The sequence below is a fragment of the Pseudorca crassidens genome, chromosome 20, assembly GCF_039906515.1.
Source record: "Pseudorca crassidens isolate mPseCra1 chromosome 20, mPseCra1.hap1, whole genome shotgun sequence".
Classification (NCBI taxonomy): domain Eukaryota; kingdom Metazoa; phylum Chordata; class Mammalia; order Artiodactyla; family Delphinidae; genus Pseudorca; species Pseudorca crassidens.
In genome coordinates this window covers 25,889,413-25,905,000 of record NC_090315.1, presented here as the reverse complement: position 1 = coordinate 25,905,000, position 15,588 = coordinate 25,889,413, and the positions used below count along the sequence as shown (strand labels likewise).

Sequence of the window (15,588 nt, the reverse complement as noted above, 5' to 3'; positions counted from 1 at the left end):
CCCTTTTCATTTTATCCCCACCCTTATCCTCCAAGAGGCAAATGCTGCTCTGATTTTTTTCTACCATGGAATAGTTTTGCTTGTTCTAGGACTGCATATAAATGGAACTACAGTATGTGCTCTTTTGTGTAAGGCTTCTTTTATTGAGCATAATGTTTTTGAGATTCATCCATTTTGTTGTATGTATCAGTAATTTGTTCCTTTTAAAAGCTGATTCATATTCCATTAAGTGAATATACTACAGTTTGTTTATCTATTTATGTTTACCTATTGATAGACATTTGTGTGTTTTTTTCCCCATTTTGGGTCCATTATGAATAAAGCTGTTACGAATATTCTTGCACAAGTCTTTTTGTGGACATATATTTTCATTTCTCCCGAATAAATACTTAAGATTGGAAATATGGGTCATAGGCTATGTGTATATTTAGTTTTCCTAGACCTTTTTCGAAAGTAATTACAGTATTTTATACCCCCTTCCACTAACATTTGATGTTATTAGTCTTTAATTTTATCTATTCTAGTGGGTGTGGAGCTGAATCTTATTTTGAGCTATTTTCTGCCTTTCACATTATAGGGCATCTAGGGAGGCAGGTCACAACTGGGGTGCTACTCAACAATGAGCAACCCAGGCACTTTCTAGTTTTCTATTCATCCTTCTTAGTGGATTGATGATAATTCCATGCATGTCACCTAGGGTAGCCAGCCTCTAAGATGGCTCCCAATGATCTCTGCCTTTTGGTGTTCTTGCCCTTGTGTAATTTCCTCTCATTGAGTGTGGGCTGGACTTAGTGACTTGCTTCTAATAGAATACAGCAGAAGTGATGTGATGCCACTTCTGAGATTAAGTTATAAAAAGAATGTGGCTTCTGTCATTCTTTCTTGGATCACTCATTCTAGGGGAAGCCAGTTGCCATGTTTCGAGGCACATCTGTGAAGAGCCCATGTGATGAGGGACTGTGGCCGCCAACAATTAAATGAATGAACTTAGAAGTGGATCTCCCCCAGCTGAGCATTCAGATGAGACTGCAGAACCACATCTGTTTTAAGCCGTTAATTTTGGGGGTAATTTGTTATGAAATGATAGATGACTAATACAACACCTCATTGTCTCACTGTCATAAGATGGCTGCTTTACCTCTAGGGCCTCATATTCATGCTCCAGACAGTAAGAAAAGTGTGAAAGGCAAAGGACAAAGAGTTTTTTTCGTCATGAATCACTTCATTTTTATCAGGAACTCAGAGCCTTTCCAAAAATCTCACTCAGCAGACTTCGGTTTACATCTTATTGGCCAGAGATAACACCACATGACCCACTCCTACTTAGAAGATGGCTAGAGAGAAGGGGGGACCTGGATGAAGTCTGCATCAGACAGTTGTCAGTGCCTGCCATGTAAAGCACTTCAAAAGCCCCATAGAGATGAAGACCTCTTCCTTAACACCCACACCAGCCAAGTGCCCTTTTGGGGAGATTTCCATAAAAAGGACCCAGTCAAATGAAATTTTTAGAAAACTCCTCAGGGCCAGGATTGCTGGGCCTGGGTTCCCGATTCATGCCCTACACCATTCTCCTGGGAAAACTGAGGTACTATCTTCCTCTGCTACTTCTATTCCTCCATTTCTTTGCATTAGAAACTTCAGAGTCATCCTGAAAATGTCCATGACCACCACTCTCCCCCAGCAAAATAGCTCCTTAAGTTTTGCTAATATTATGGCCTTCATATTTAAAAAATTCCGCCCCTCTCTTTATTGTCCATCCTCTCCCCATGCCTCAGGTCTAAAACCTGAGGTATTTTTCTGGCCCAATCATTATCAACTTCAAATATAATCCTGTTACTCCCCAACTTAAAACCCTTACTGCCCCATTGAACTCAGTATGAAGTCCAAACTCCTTCCCATGGTAGCAAAGACCCTGCCTGCATAGCTGGATATGATCCACATCTCCAGCTTTAACTGTTTGCCTTGCACTTGGTGTGCTCACAACGCTAAACTCCTGACCTCTCTGCCTTTGCTTACACTGTCTCATCTGCCTGGTGAGTTCTCACTTTTGATTGGGCAATTCCACCTGACTTACTTAGGGATTCAGTTTTGGAGATAACTCTTCTAGAAAGCCTTCTAGGACCACCAACACCCTCAACAGTGGGTCAGGTGACCTCATTAGCTGTGTACAAATCCTTTTCCCTTTTGCGGGGGTGGGGGGGGTCATATTAGGTTAACCTAGTAGAAAATTCAAATAGTACAATAGGATATGGAATATGTCTCCCTCCTCTTCCTGCCCTCCAGTTCCTATTACCAGTTTCTTAATGTATATGCAAGCATAAATAAATATATTTTCATATTATTTTTGCACAGTCTTAAACAAGGTGTACTATACTTTGTTTTTCTAGTTAATACTATTTTGGAGATCATTATATCACTTTACATACAGAACTATCATTCTTTTGAAGAACTGCAATGACATTTCGTTGTATGCATAACTTAATTTGCTCAAGCAATTTGTTGATGGACACATGGGCTGTTTCTGATTTTGCTCTGAAAAGCAGTGCTGCGAAGTGCAACATTTTTGCACAAATCCATTTGAGCACATGGAGAGTATCTTTCCAAATTCTTAGGTATGGGATTGCAAGATCAAAGGCGAGGTGAATTTTAAATTTTGATATAACACTCTAGTCAACCGACTTATTCTTTCCAACAACAACCCAAATCCCCTGTATTCGAATGTTGGGCCGTCTACACTTCTAGACTACGTGTTTGAGGGCAGGCACCTCCTAGTATTCACATTTGTGTGGCAGAATTGGCCCTCAATACATATTTGACTTAACGAATTTTATACCTCGCAGAACCGAGTCCAGGGCTGGCATATAGCAGATTCATCAGATGTCTATTACAATTCCTCAATGATTAGACTCGCTAACATTTACTGAAGTTTATCAAACGGCAGGATCTGTGCCAAGCGCTTTACCTCCCACCGCCTTTTTCACTCACGTTCTCCTTCCTCCGGGGGAGGGGGCGGGCTCAGCACCACGACCCGCCCTGTCTGTGCATTCGTTGGTCGAGCCTGACGCCCGTTACTGCCGAGTCCCAGCCAAACCACGCCTCCACGCTGTTCGTCTGGCCCAGAGAGGGCGTGTCCATCGTCCCACCGGACAATCCAGTCGGTCTCCTCTCTTGAGAATCGATACGCCCTAGAGGACCGGAGCGGCGTGGGTGGGGGCGTGTTCCGCGGTCCCTCGGAGCCCGCGCACGCCGCGCCCCGCCCCCTCAGCACGCAGGCTCCGCGCGAGCTCGCGCACGCGCGCGCGCGCGCTCTTCAGAGCCTCACTCTGGCCAGCGGGTACCGACGGGCGGAGGCTGGGCTGCTGAAGTACGAGGGGCGGAGCCCGGGCCGCCGCCGCCGCCACTGCCGTCGCCGCCGCTGCCACCAGAGAGGAGCATGTCTGCAACTCGAGCCAAGAAAGTGAAGATGGCCACCAAATCATGCCCCGAGTGCGACCAACAGGTGGGCGCCGGGGGCCGGACACCGGGCACACGGGCCGGTGGGGCGGGTGCGCGCGGGCGGGCGTCCGTTGCCGGCGGCCGCTGGCTGTGGAGAGGCCGCCTCGCCGGGGTCCCAGCGGCTGAGCGTGTGGGCCGGCCCTTGAGCACTGGCCACCATGGGAACCCTCAACCGGCCGGATAGAGCCCAGGGGTTGCCGGGGAAGCGCCCGGGGCCGCGGCCCGGCCGGTGCCCACCTGGCGGCGATCAGACGGGCGAGTATCTTGCCCTGTGGCCAGCGGCGTGAGAGGGGGCGTGGATTTATCGTGAGCTGACGGGGCGCCCTGTTCGGACCCTCCCAGAATCGCCTGTCCGGCTCCGGTGACAGCGGCAGGAGTGTGGGGCAGCAGCCCAAGTGGACGAGTTCGGTCCCTCAGCCCCCTCCTGCCCTGAAGAGAATCCTCGATGTGTCGACTCTGAGTCTGGGCTCCTGGCTCCGAAATCCGCCTTCTGCCAGGCAGGGTTGCTTTGTTCCCGTTTCAGATGTGTACGGTGGACCCCCAAAACTGTCCCCCCGCGACCTGGGCGGATGCTTAAATGTGACAGGCCCGCAGTGTAATAGTTTTAAGTTTTGGCGAAATATGGAGATTTTTTCTCTTAAATATATTTATTATATTTTTGACGTAAATAATCGTGAATCCTTTCTGTACGTGGTTTTAAATGGAACGTTATTGAATGACACCCCCATTGAAGCCCTTCCTGAGCGCTCCTCACTTGCCCCTACCCGCCGCGGTATCCACTGTTAAAAATTTGGCATTTTCTGCTTCCAGATCTTCTAAAATATATATATGTGGTTTTATGAATTTTAAATGACTGCTTTCTACACAGAATTAATGGTGTCATAGCTGTAAGTTAAAAAAATCTCATCTTACCGTTTTAGTTTAAGGATGCCTCATTTTTTACTAGAATAATAGAAGTTCCTCTAAACCTTATAATCGAATGAGTTAAGACTCTCAGTTAAAAGCATTAGTAAGGGCCCTATTTCACGCCAACATGCAGATCTGGGTGTGTTTTTTTCTTTTCCACTGAGAGGATTTTTTCAAAATGATTACCTCTTCTCCCTTTTTCTTTCTTTCCTTTTTTTTAAATCAGGAGTAATTTGAAATGGATGAAGACTTTTTTTTTTTTTTTTTTGCGGTACGCGGGCCTCTCACGGTTGTGGCCTCTCCCGTTGCGGAGCACAGGCTCCGGACGCGCAGGCTCAGTGGCCATGGCTCACAGGCCCAGCCGCTCCGCGGCATGTGGTATCTTCCCGGACCGGGGCACGAACCCGCGTCCCCTGCATCGGCAGGCGGACTCAACCACTGCGCCACCAGGGCAGCCCTGAAGACTTTTTTAATAAGCTGATTTTAGTGCATACTTTAAGGAGCAAGCTTAAAGGTTGATCAAATCTTTTAACAGAAAATGTTACATGTTTTATTCAGTATCTTTTATGGGCAATGATAGATATGCTGATCAGAGGAAGACTGTGCAAGGAGAATTACGGTTTATTGATTGTTTGAGTTTATTGAGTATGCATTCTAAAAACAATTTAGCCATGTTTTCCAAAACAGAGTTAAATTTCCTTTCTTTTCTTTTAAAATTTTTGTTTGCGTTGGGTCTTTGTTACTGCGCGTGGGGCTTTCCCTAGTTGCGGCCAGCGGGGGCTACTCTTCGTTGCGGTCCACGGGCTTCTTATTGCGGTGGCTTCTCTTGTTGTGGAGCACGGGCTCTACGTGCGAGGGCTTCAGTAGTTGTGGCTCGCGAGCTGTAGAGCGCACACACAGTAGTTGTGGTGCGCGGGCTTAGTTGCTTCGCGGCATGTGGGATCTTCCCGGACCAGGGCTCGAACCTGTGTCCCCTGAATAGGCAGGCAGATTCTTAACCACTGCGCCACCAGAGAAATCCTAAATTTCCATTCTTACCATTAAACTAAATTTGTTAAATTCTGAAAAAGTTGGACTTTTCTATTTAAGTCTCCTTGTTGAAGATTATTTCAATATTTAAATCATTTCCATTTGTTCCGTTTAATTGTGCAGAAGTATAAGGTTTACATGGTATGCATTATGCATTCCAGTTTCTGTAGGGCATCAGTTATTGCAAATCCTGACCTTGTTGTATTTGGCATACAGTAACCTTTTGGGGAAAATAACCTGTTTTTAATATTCTCGTTAAAAAAAAGAGGAAAGGATAGTAAACTTGTAGGAGTCCCTGTAACTATTCAACAAAACGTGATCAGCATTTTATTTGGAAATATCACATTCTGTTTTGTTGTTACACACACAACCTCCACTCCAGCTGCCATAACAAAATACCATAGATTGGGTGGCTCAAACAACAGTAATTTATTTTGTCACAGTTCTGGAGGCTGGAAGTCCCAAGATCCTGGCAGAAAAGAGAGCTTTCTGGTGTCTCTTGCAGGGACACTAATGCCATCCTGAGGGCTCCACCCTCATGACCTCATCTAAACCTAATTATCTCATCTCCAAATAATACTATCACGTTGGGGGGTTGGGGCTTCAACATACGAATCTGTTGCTGGGGTGTTTTTGCGAGGTGGAGACACAATTCATTCCATAACAGGCTACAACAACATAATTTAAAATGTTGGTTTGTAGTGTTCTTTATTCTAAATACTTAAGAGAAGATAACATACATGGTGACTAATTCAAACTTTTGGTGATTCTTAAAAGCGATTTATCTTTTACTAAAAGTAACTCAATTGAAGAAAATAATAGATTAATTTTAGTTTTCTAGTTATTTGAAAGTACAGTTTCTTATAAATGAGAAAAAAATTATAATCCAGAAAGCCATTTTTAAAAAAAGCTTTAGAATACTGCTGTTATTCTAAGTTGCCTGATGAATATTAAATTAGAATTTAGATATAGTTTATAAACATAAATATAAAATCTTTAAAGTTTGAGGAGATTGCCTCAGTTGAGTAGATTTACATAAATTCTGTCTATGTGTGTGTAAGTTTAAAAACAGGTACAGAGATCAGCAAACAAGAAAGACCTAGATTTTCAGTTGCTTTATTACATCCCCTTTTACATTCCCCCATTTGAAAATATAGTTCTGAAACATCTAAACCACAATACTTTTCATTTTCAACGGGTTTCACATCCACTAACTCAAGTTACTGAGCCATTTTGAGTGTAGTAGTAGTCAGGATTCTTATTATTTTTCTGGGATCTCTGGTGTATGTTTCTGTTTTTGCTTTTTTTTTTTTCTTTATTACATCAGCTTTTTCCCCCTTTTAGGAAAAAATATTAGGAAATTTTATGTGACATTTAACAAATATGTCTACTCTACGTAACTTAGATGCTCTTAGCAACAAAGAGTATAGATGGATTCTCTGTATTGTGGTTATTTTTGAGCTTTTTAAAGTCAGTGAAACAATATAGGGTCAGGATTTTGTTTTTTGCAGTTGTTTTTTAAGCCTGTCTTACTTGTAAAACATGCCTACAATCTAAATACCTATTTTTCAAGGAATAAATTGATTCACAAGCCATCAGTAAACAACACTTCAAAGTTTTTTCCTTGCATTTTAAAATCCTGAAAGTATAGCATTAGAACTTTCATTACTGTTGTCTTTGGCATTACAACTGAAATTTCATGGAAGTTTAGGTGTTTGTTTAAAATCCAAATTATACAATAATTTAAAGAGATTAATATAACTGAAGTTGTCTACCTCATTTAATAATTCTTTTTACAGGATCTGTATTGTGGTGGTGGTTAGTTGGGTTTTCTTCAGGGTTGGTGTGAGGGGAAGGAACTTTACATTTTCAAAAGGACCTTAGGGTGACTTAGCTCAGGCGCATGAATGTTCCTTGAGCATAAGACACTTTCATTAAGGGACGTAAATCAGCCTGTCAATTGAATTAGTCATCCCAAAGCCGAATGTACATTTCTCATCTAACTGTAGCACACTGTTAATTCTGGACATGGGTTGATATAATTTTTTTGTGTATAAGACAATTAAATTTCAATTTGTTGAGTTTCAATCGCTGAAAGAAAATGGTTGTTGAGTAGCAAAGGGTATGTTGAATAAGAACATCACGTTCTGTGTTTTTTTTGGGTAGCATTAACTTAAAACAATTTATATTGCTGTGGATGTCGTTAATGATGTGTTTAAGTATAAAGGAAATGAGTCAGTACCTTTGAGCTTGGTTTCTCTGAAGATGTGAAATTTTTAAAATGACAAAACATACCTATTTTAGGCAGATTTTACACTATTAAGAAATGTAACATTACATTTTCTGTCATGGTTTGGAAGAATCTCGTTACATTCTTTTTTTTTTTTTTTTTTTTTTGCGGTGCGCGGGCCTCTCGCTGTTGTGGCCTCTGCTATTAAGGAGCACAGGCTCCGGGCGCGCAGGCTCAGCGGCCATGGCTCATGGGTCTAGCCGCTCTGCGGCATGTGGGGTCTTCCCAGACCGGGGCACGAACCCGTGTGCCCTGTATCGGCAGGCGGACTCTCAACCACTGCGCCACCAGGGAAGCTCTCGTTACAGTCTTGATAAAGCAAGCTGTTAGACATACCTGGAGTTTGATTATTTTTATAGATTCATTGTTATTTTTCATAAATACAAACTAGAATTCTTTGTTCAGTATTTTTATGCAAAGAAAAGGAATTCTGCCAGAATTCTGATTTAGCTTATTTAGATCACATTTATATTCTAGAACATGAGGCATTCTCTACATAAATGGATGAAAGCTTTATAGTAGTGATTAAACTTTTACATAAGCAGAACAGTGGGCAAATGGAACTTATCTCACAAAGGGAATTGTAATTGGTATTCTGTGAGTACTTTTTGTTGAGATTAATTTCTGGTTTTCAGTGAATGTGCCCTGAGTCCAAGGATCATTAAGGTTAATATTAGTGAAACAATTGTGGAGGGAAAGCTAAAGCTTTTTTCAATGATTTTCAATAATATTTGGCTTTATAAATTTATTTATTTATTATTTTTGGCTGTGTTGGGTCTTCATTGCTGCATGCGGGCTTTCTCTAGTTGCGGTGAGCAGGGGCTACTCTTCATGGCCATGTGCGAGCTTCTCATTGTGGTGGCTTCTCTTGTTGCAGAGCACTGGCTTTAGGCGCTCGGGCTTCAGTAGTTGTGGCACACGGGTTCAGTAGTTGTGGCTTGCAGGCTCTAGAGCACAAGCTCAGTAGTTGTGGCGCATGGGCTTAGTTGCTCCACGGCATGTGGGATCTTCCCAGACCAGGGCTCAAACCCATGTCCCCTGCATTGGCAGGCGGATTCTTAACCACTGTGCCACCAGGGAAGTCCCTAACATTTGGCTTTAGAAAAATATTGACAGACTTGAAACGGAGAAAGGAGACACTTGTAAAAATAGTTTACAGATTTAGAAACAGAAGCCTGAAGAGCTTGTGTTTTATCCGACGTCCTTCCTGGAGCTGAGACTGTAAGATACTAGATCTCAACTCCTGCTTTGTCCCACATTCTCTTTTGTTTGTACAACACTTTTGCCCCTCAAACGGGTTGTTGTAAACTTTTTTTTTTTCTATTGGTAGTAATAGGCATCTTACCTGCTCATGTTGGAACCTGGGTTGTTTTCAGTTCTTTACCCTTTTGAAATGTCTTGTAGATCTACCTTCTCTCCATTTACATTCTCACTATTCCAGTGGGGCCCATAATATTATGCTGGGATTACTTTAATGATTTCCCAATCATGCCCGCTTTTCCAATTTATTCTATATAAACTGCTTTCAAACTAATATTTTAGGAAATGCTACCTTTTTCCCCGTATATTTTCCTTGGCTCTGACCCTATTGTGGTTTTCTGTTGTTCACTCACATCAGCACATGTTTACCGTGCATTTGCTACATTCATGGTTATTGTAGTGTGTTACTAGAATGTGAAGATTTAGAGGACACAATACCCATCTCATAATTTGTTGTCAGGAGGTGGGGTTTAAATAAATCCACGATTCCTACTTCAAGTAATTTATCATTCAGTTTAGGAGAGTATATAAACACTGAGAAGTTAAAGAACAGAAAAATAGTAATAATAAATTGTTTCTTTTTTTTGTCTACAGGTTCCTGTTGCATGTAAATCATGTCCCTGTGGTTACATATTTATTAGCAGAAAACTTTTAAATGCAAAACACCCAGAAAAATCACCATCTTCTACAGGTAATTGTGAGAGTTTACCACATTTTTAGCTTTTTGATGTAGAAATTTAAAATTAATTTTTGTGAATTTACTATTCAATTTTTGTTGAAGTTAAAAATTAAAGTCTATTGAAGTATGTGTTTGGTTTTTATTAGCTATTGGAAATCAGCTTATGACATTAGTATGCCGTTTATTCTATTTAAATGTTAACTCCCTTGTAATGCTGATAACGCTTGTAACAAATTTTCTATTTTTTATTTTTGGAGTATGGAGAGCCATTGAAGGGTTTTAAGCAAGGGAGTGACCTGATCTGATTTTTTTTTTAAAAATTTAAATCTTTACTAAAGGTATAATTGACTTCCAATAAATTGTGCATATTTAAAGTGTATGTTTGATAAGTGTTGTCATGTGTTTACACCAATCAGTCACCACAGTCAAGATAATGAACATGTCCATCATTCCCATAAGCTTTCTAGTTCCCCTTTGTAATCTTTCCATCTTGTTTCCCACTCCCCCAGATAACCACCGATCTGCTTTCTGTCACTATTTTAGAACTTTACATTATATAAATGGAATCATACAGTATGTAATCTTTATTGCCTGACTTCTTTCACTGAGCATAATTTAAGATTCGGCCATATTGTTGTGTATATCAATAAGAATTCATTCCTTTTTATTGCTTAATAGTATTCTTTGTGTGGATATGCCACAATTTGTTTATCTGTTTACTGCTTGATGGACATTTTGGTTTTTCCTCTCATAGTGCTGGTACAATATGTAACAACTTTAAAGTAGGTTTTTGTTTTTTTTTTTTAAACTGGTGACTGAAAAAATATAACCTGATTTTGGTGTGAATATAATTTTTAGATACATTGGTTATTTTTTGTAATTCCCTGATATAGAATATCTAAAAAATTTTTTGTTTGAATTTTACCTTCCCATTAATATAGACAAATTGGATTTGTTCAGCAGATATATTTATTAAAAAATGAAATGTTGTTATTTGTTCTTTGATAAAGTCAGAACTTTATATGTTCATGATCCCCAAATAAGAGTAGATTGATTGCAAGTGTATATATGAGCACCTGCTGTATGCTAGGACTGTTCTAAGCCTTGGGCCTAAAGTAATGAATGAATTTACTACCAAGGCGGGTTCACTGCTGTCATGGAGCTTAATGCATTCTTGTAGGCAGGAAATAGAGAACAGATAAACAGGGAGAATATCAACTTGTGAATAAACGCCTTGTAAGAAATTAAAATAGAGTGCTGAGGTGTGTGACTGGAAGGCTACTTTTGATTGAGTGGTTGGAAGCTTCTCTGAGAGGTGACATTTTAGGCTGAGGCTGAATAGGAACAGGGGGGTAGTAGCCATGATAAGATCAGGAAGAAGACCATTCTTGACAGATGAAATAGCAAATGCAAAAATTTTAAGGTTGTTAAATTTTGGTATATTTTAGGAACAAAAAGGCCAGCGTGGTTGCAGTGTAGACAGTAAAACCAGGAGAGTGTTTGATATGAGGCCAGAGGGATAAGCAGAGGCCAGATTATTTATTTAAGGCTTTGTAAACTAGAGTAAGATTTTGGTTTTTGTTCTTACAGTGTGAGGAGAAACTATCCCTGGGATGTGCAATGAGGTGAGGGGAGGGTGGCATGCTCTGATTTGCCTTTTAGAAAGATCATTCTGACTTCTGTCTAGAGAATAGTTTGTGGGGTTACAAGGTGGAAGTGAGCTTTTGCAGTATGTTAACTGAGTGAGGATGCTGAGTTAAGCAAAGAATGGTTATAGTAGGAGATGATTCAAGAATTACATATATTTATGTCTGTGAGAGGTCTGTTTATCCTAGGTCTGTGGAGAGATGGGAGGAAAGCAGTTTTAATTCCATTTCTGCCTCTGAGTTTGCTCCCTTTCAACATGGTAATGGACTTACTATTAATTCATTAGTTCTTAAAGGCTGTTGCTGGATTGGTTATATAGGAGTCATCCAGAGAACTGTTAAAAATCAATTCCTGGTTCTTGTTTCCTAAGAGTATGATTTGGGTATGGGAACCTTGGAATGATTCATTCAGTAGATTTGCTGGGGTGGCATGTCAACTCAGTTCTGAGGCTCCAAAATGAATAAGACATGGTCCATGCTATTAGTGGGACAATTGTGTTTATTAGTTTTTCACTCAACAAATATTTTTGAGACCCTTCTATATACCAACAATTCAGGTGAGAAATGAGGTAAGGAAGAAATGTAAATGAGGACAGAGAAAAGGGACAGATGCTACAAGTGTTAAGAATTTAGAATCATTTGAAGGAAAGGGAAGACTTTAGAATGACTTTCAGATTTCTGACTGGGATTACTGGTTAGAAAGGGAAGATAAAAGGGAAGACAAGTTTTGAGGGAAAGATGAAGAAACTATGTTTGGATATAGTTGTGAAATATCATCCGTGTGGATTTTTTTTTTTTTTTTTTCCCAGTTGGACATACCGTCTGAAGCTCAGGGAATAGCCTCAGCCGGAGAGAAAGGTTTGAATCATCATGGTTGTTGATATCATGGAAATGGATGAGCTAGTTCTATAGAGTCTATAGGGTAGGAAGAGGAAGCAGGTTCAGGGACTGAACTCTGGCAGACTCCAATCTTAAAGGGTAGAAGTGGGTAGGGAGGTCATGTCAGCTGAGAAGAAATGTCAGCCGCAGAACAGCCAACAGAGGTGGTGTTACATAAGTCAGCGTGATGAGTGAGAAGCAGTTCATTATTATTTTACGTTTGGAGTTTCCTAAGGTTCTGTTGTTTAATAAGAGTAGACTTGCGACCTTGAAGTGAAGATGAAACATTGAAGCCTAGAAATCCTAGGGAGGAGGAAGAAGAACCAGCAAGACAAACAAAGAATAGAAAGGACAGAGAAATATCAGGAATAGACTGTGCTGTAGAACAAAAGGAGGAAAGGGTTTTAAGAAGGATTAAGAGTACTCAAAGCCTGGAAATCAGTTTGGTATAGTACAGACATGTACTGTATGTTGTTATATATTATATGAAGATCTGGCTTCAGATTCAGATTCCAGTTTGGACACTCTCTAACAGGTTAATTAACCTCCAGGGGCAGCTGCTGTTTAGTTGTGTTTATGTAGGTTTATAGTACCAACTTAGAGGATTGAAGTGTAGGTGAAGTGTATATGAAAATGTCTAACATAAAGAAAGCTTGGTATGTTATAGGTACTCAATAAATACTAATTTTTACAATTAAATTTCTTTTTAAAAATTTTTTCTGGCTGCATTGGGTCTTCGTTGCTGCACATGGCCTTTGTCTAGTTGCAGCGAGTGGGAGCTACTCTTCGTTGCTGTGCGCGGACTTCTTATTGTGGTGGCTTCTCGTTGTAGAACATGGGCTCTAGGCACGCGGGCTTCAGTAGTTGTGGCATGTAGGCTCAGTAGTTGCGGCATGCAGGCTCAGTAGTTGCGGCATGCAGGCTCAGTAGTTGCAGCATGCACAGGCCCTAGAGTGCAGGCTCAGTAGTTGTGGCGCATGGGCTTAGTTGCTCCACGGCACGTGGGATCTTCCCGGACCAGGGCTCGAACCCATGTCCCCTGCATTGGCAGGCGGATTCTTAACCACTGCACCACCAGGGAAGTCCCCAAGGAAGACTTTTATTTGCATAATTAAACATTTAAAACAAAAAAGAAACATCCTTAAAGCTCAGATTGCACTTATCTTAAAATCAAAGCTATAAAAGATTATTTGAAATTTCAGTGGGTTGAAACCTCTTATTTAATTATTGTAACTTTGTGTGACATGCAGGAGGAAAATAATCTGTTAAGTCATAGATTTATCTAGATTTGAAATGTTGAAAACTCACATTTTGCAAATATACTAATCATCTTTATATCTTCATAACATACATGAAAATAGGGAGATGGGACGCTAGAACAATATAGAACTTTGCTAGCTGAAAATATAGATAAATAAAATCTATTACAGAAGTTAATTTTAAATTGTAAAAATATATTAATTTCGGTGAGAGGAAAAGATGAGTGTTACAAATAAAGCTGTATTAATGCTCAGTGTTTTGTACAAGTGCATAGAACCTCAAGGCAATTAATTATTCTTTGATTCTTTTCTAAATGAGTTAGGAATGTAGTATTGTTTCTTTTATCCTTTTTAGGGGGTCAATATTAAATGGAGATAAATTTTTAAAAATTGACTATGTTGTTCATGTAGGATTTCATTTCTAAATTGAATGGTTGACTGAGAGTTTAAAAAGTAGCCTTGGGCTTCCCTGGTGGCACAGTGGTTGAGAGTCCGCCTGCCGATGCAGGGGACACAGGTTCGTGCCCCGGTCCGGGAAGATCCCACATGCTGCGGAGCGGCTGGGCCCGTGAGCCATGGCCGCTGAGCCTGCGCGTCCGGAGCCTGTGCTTCGCAACGGGAGAGGCCACAACAGTGAGAGGCCCGCGTACAGCAAAAAAAAAAAAAAAAAAAAAAAAAAAAGTAGCCTTGAGGTTGAGTCTTCATCTGCCAATTTGAAGAAATTTTTAAAAAAAGAAATTAAAGGAAATACTGTATTTCCTAAAATTGAAAGTATCTGTACTGTGGCCTAAACCTTCAGTACTGTAGTAGTAATCTACTCAAGTATTTGGTCAGTTACCAAATACTGACAGAAGCAGTTTTTGGTGAGAACAAACTCTGTTCCAAATCTTTAAATTTAGTTTTCCAAATGGGTGTTCTGGGTGGTTTAGTGACATCAAGGGTGCTATTTTGCATTTAATAACAATGGATATACCTTTAAAATTTTTTCATTATAAAAACTGTAAAGAAAAAGTAAACTGAAAATCTAACTGAGATACTAGTTTATACAAGACTTCCGCTAAAGGTAAGAAAAAGGTTTAAAACGGTAAGAATTTTGGGGCTTCCCTGGTGGCGCAGTGGTTGAGAGTCCGCCTGCCAATGCAGGGGATACGGGTTCGTGCCCCGGTCCGGGAAGATCCCACATGCCGCGGAGCGGCTGGGCCCCGTGAGCCATGGCCGCTGAGCCAAATAAATAACAAAATTAAATAAATTCCATTTTTTATTGAGGGAAGGAAAAAGGGATAAAAATATTAAACCTAATTTTTAAATTATTCTCTAACAGGGAAAGGCTGATAAATAAGCAAAGTCCATAAATGACATACTCACTTTTGTAGTTAAGGAAGAAAAATGGGGAAATGATTATCACCAGTACCTTTTAGAAACCCAAAATGATTGAACGTTAATCAGTAGTAAGTGATCCTCAACTCTGAATTACTTGACAGTGAAGATTTGGTTTTGTTATTTCAGAAAACATTGTTCCTTACATGCTAATCACTTAAAATTGCTGTACATTCATATATGGAACATAGTTTTTATTTTGCCTTTTGATGAAAAAATACATACCTTCATCTCTGTGCCTTTCTTTAAAGTTCTTAATCATATAGTTTATATAATGATATCTATATTCATCTTTAAAAGACATTTTTCATAGAATCCTCTGATTTCTTCTAATCAAGACTGATTTTAGGTCTGCTGCACAGCTGTCATGCTAAAATTTCTTTCCATTGTACTATAAGGATAATCCTACTTTTTCTTTTTCTTTTTTCTTTTTTTTAAAGATATTTTGATGTGGACCATTTTTAGTCTTTATTGAATTTGTTACAGTATTGCTTCTGTTTTATATTTTGGTTTTTTGGCCATGAGGCGTGTGGGATCTTAGCTCCCTGACCAGGGATCGAACCTGCACCCACTGCTTTGGAAGGTGAAGTCTTAACCACTGGGCCGCCAGGGAGATCCCTACTTTTTCTTTTTTTTTTTTTAATTAATTAATTTATTTTGCTGAGTTGGGTCTTCGTAGCTGTGCATGGGCTTTCTCTAGTTGCGGTGAGCGGGGGCTACTCTTCATTGCGGTGCGTGGGCTTCCCATTGCAGTGGCTTCTCTTGTTG

The 15,588-nt window shown here is 40.3% G+C and overlaps 1 protein-coding gene across 3 annotated transcripts in view; it reads left to right on the top strand.

Annotated features, from left to right (window-relative positions):
- The first annotated feature begins 3,238 nt into the window (after positions 1-3,238).
- The window catches only part of C20H16orf87 (chromosome 20 C16orf87 homolog), a 29,121-nt gene continuing 16,771 nt past the window's right edge, over positions 3,239-15,588 (top strand). The window contains exons 1-2 of one of the 3 annotated variants that reach the window (XM_067719393.1): positions 3,239-3,499; positions 9,575-9,671. In XM_067719393.1, the coding sequence (XP_067575494.1) occupies positions 3,434-3,499; positions 9,575-9,671 (163 nt within the window). In that variant the 5' untranslated portion in view covers positions 3,239-3,433. The remainder of the gene's footprint in view (positions 3,500-9,574; positions 9,672-15,588) is intronic. The other 2 variants (XM_067719394.1, XM_067719392.1) reach the window with 2 other exon arrangements.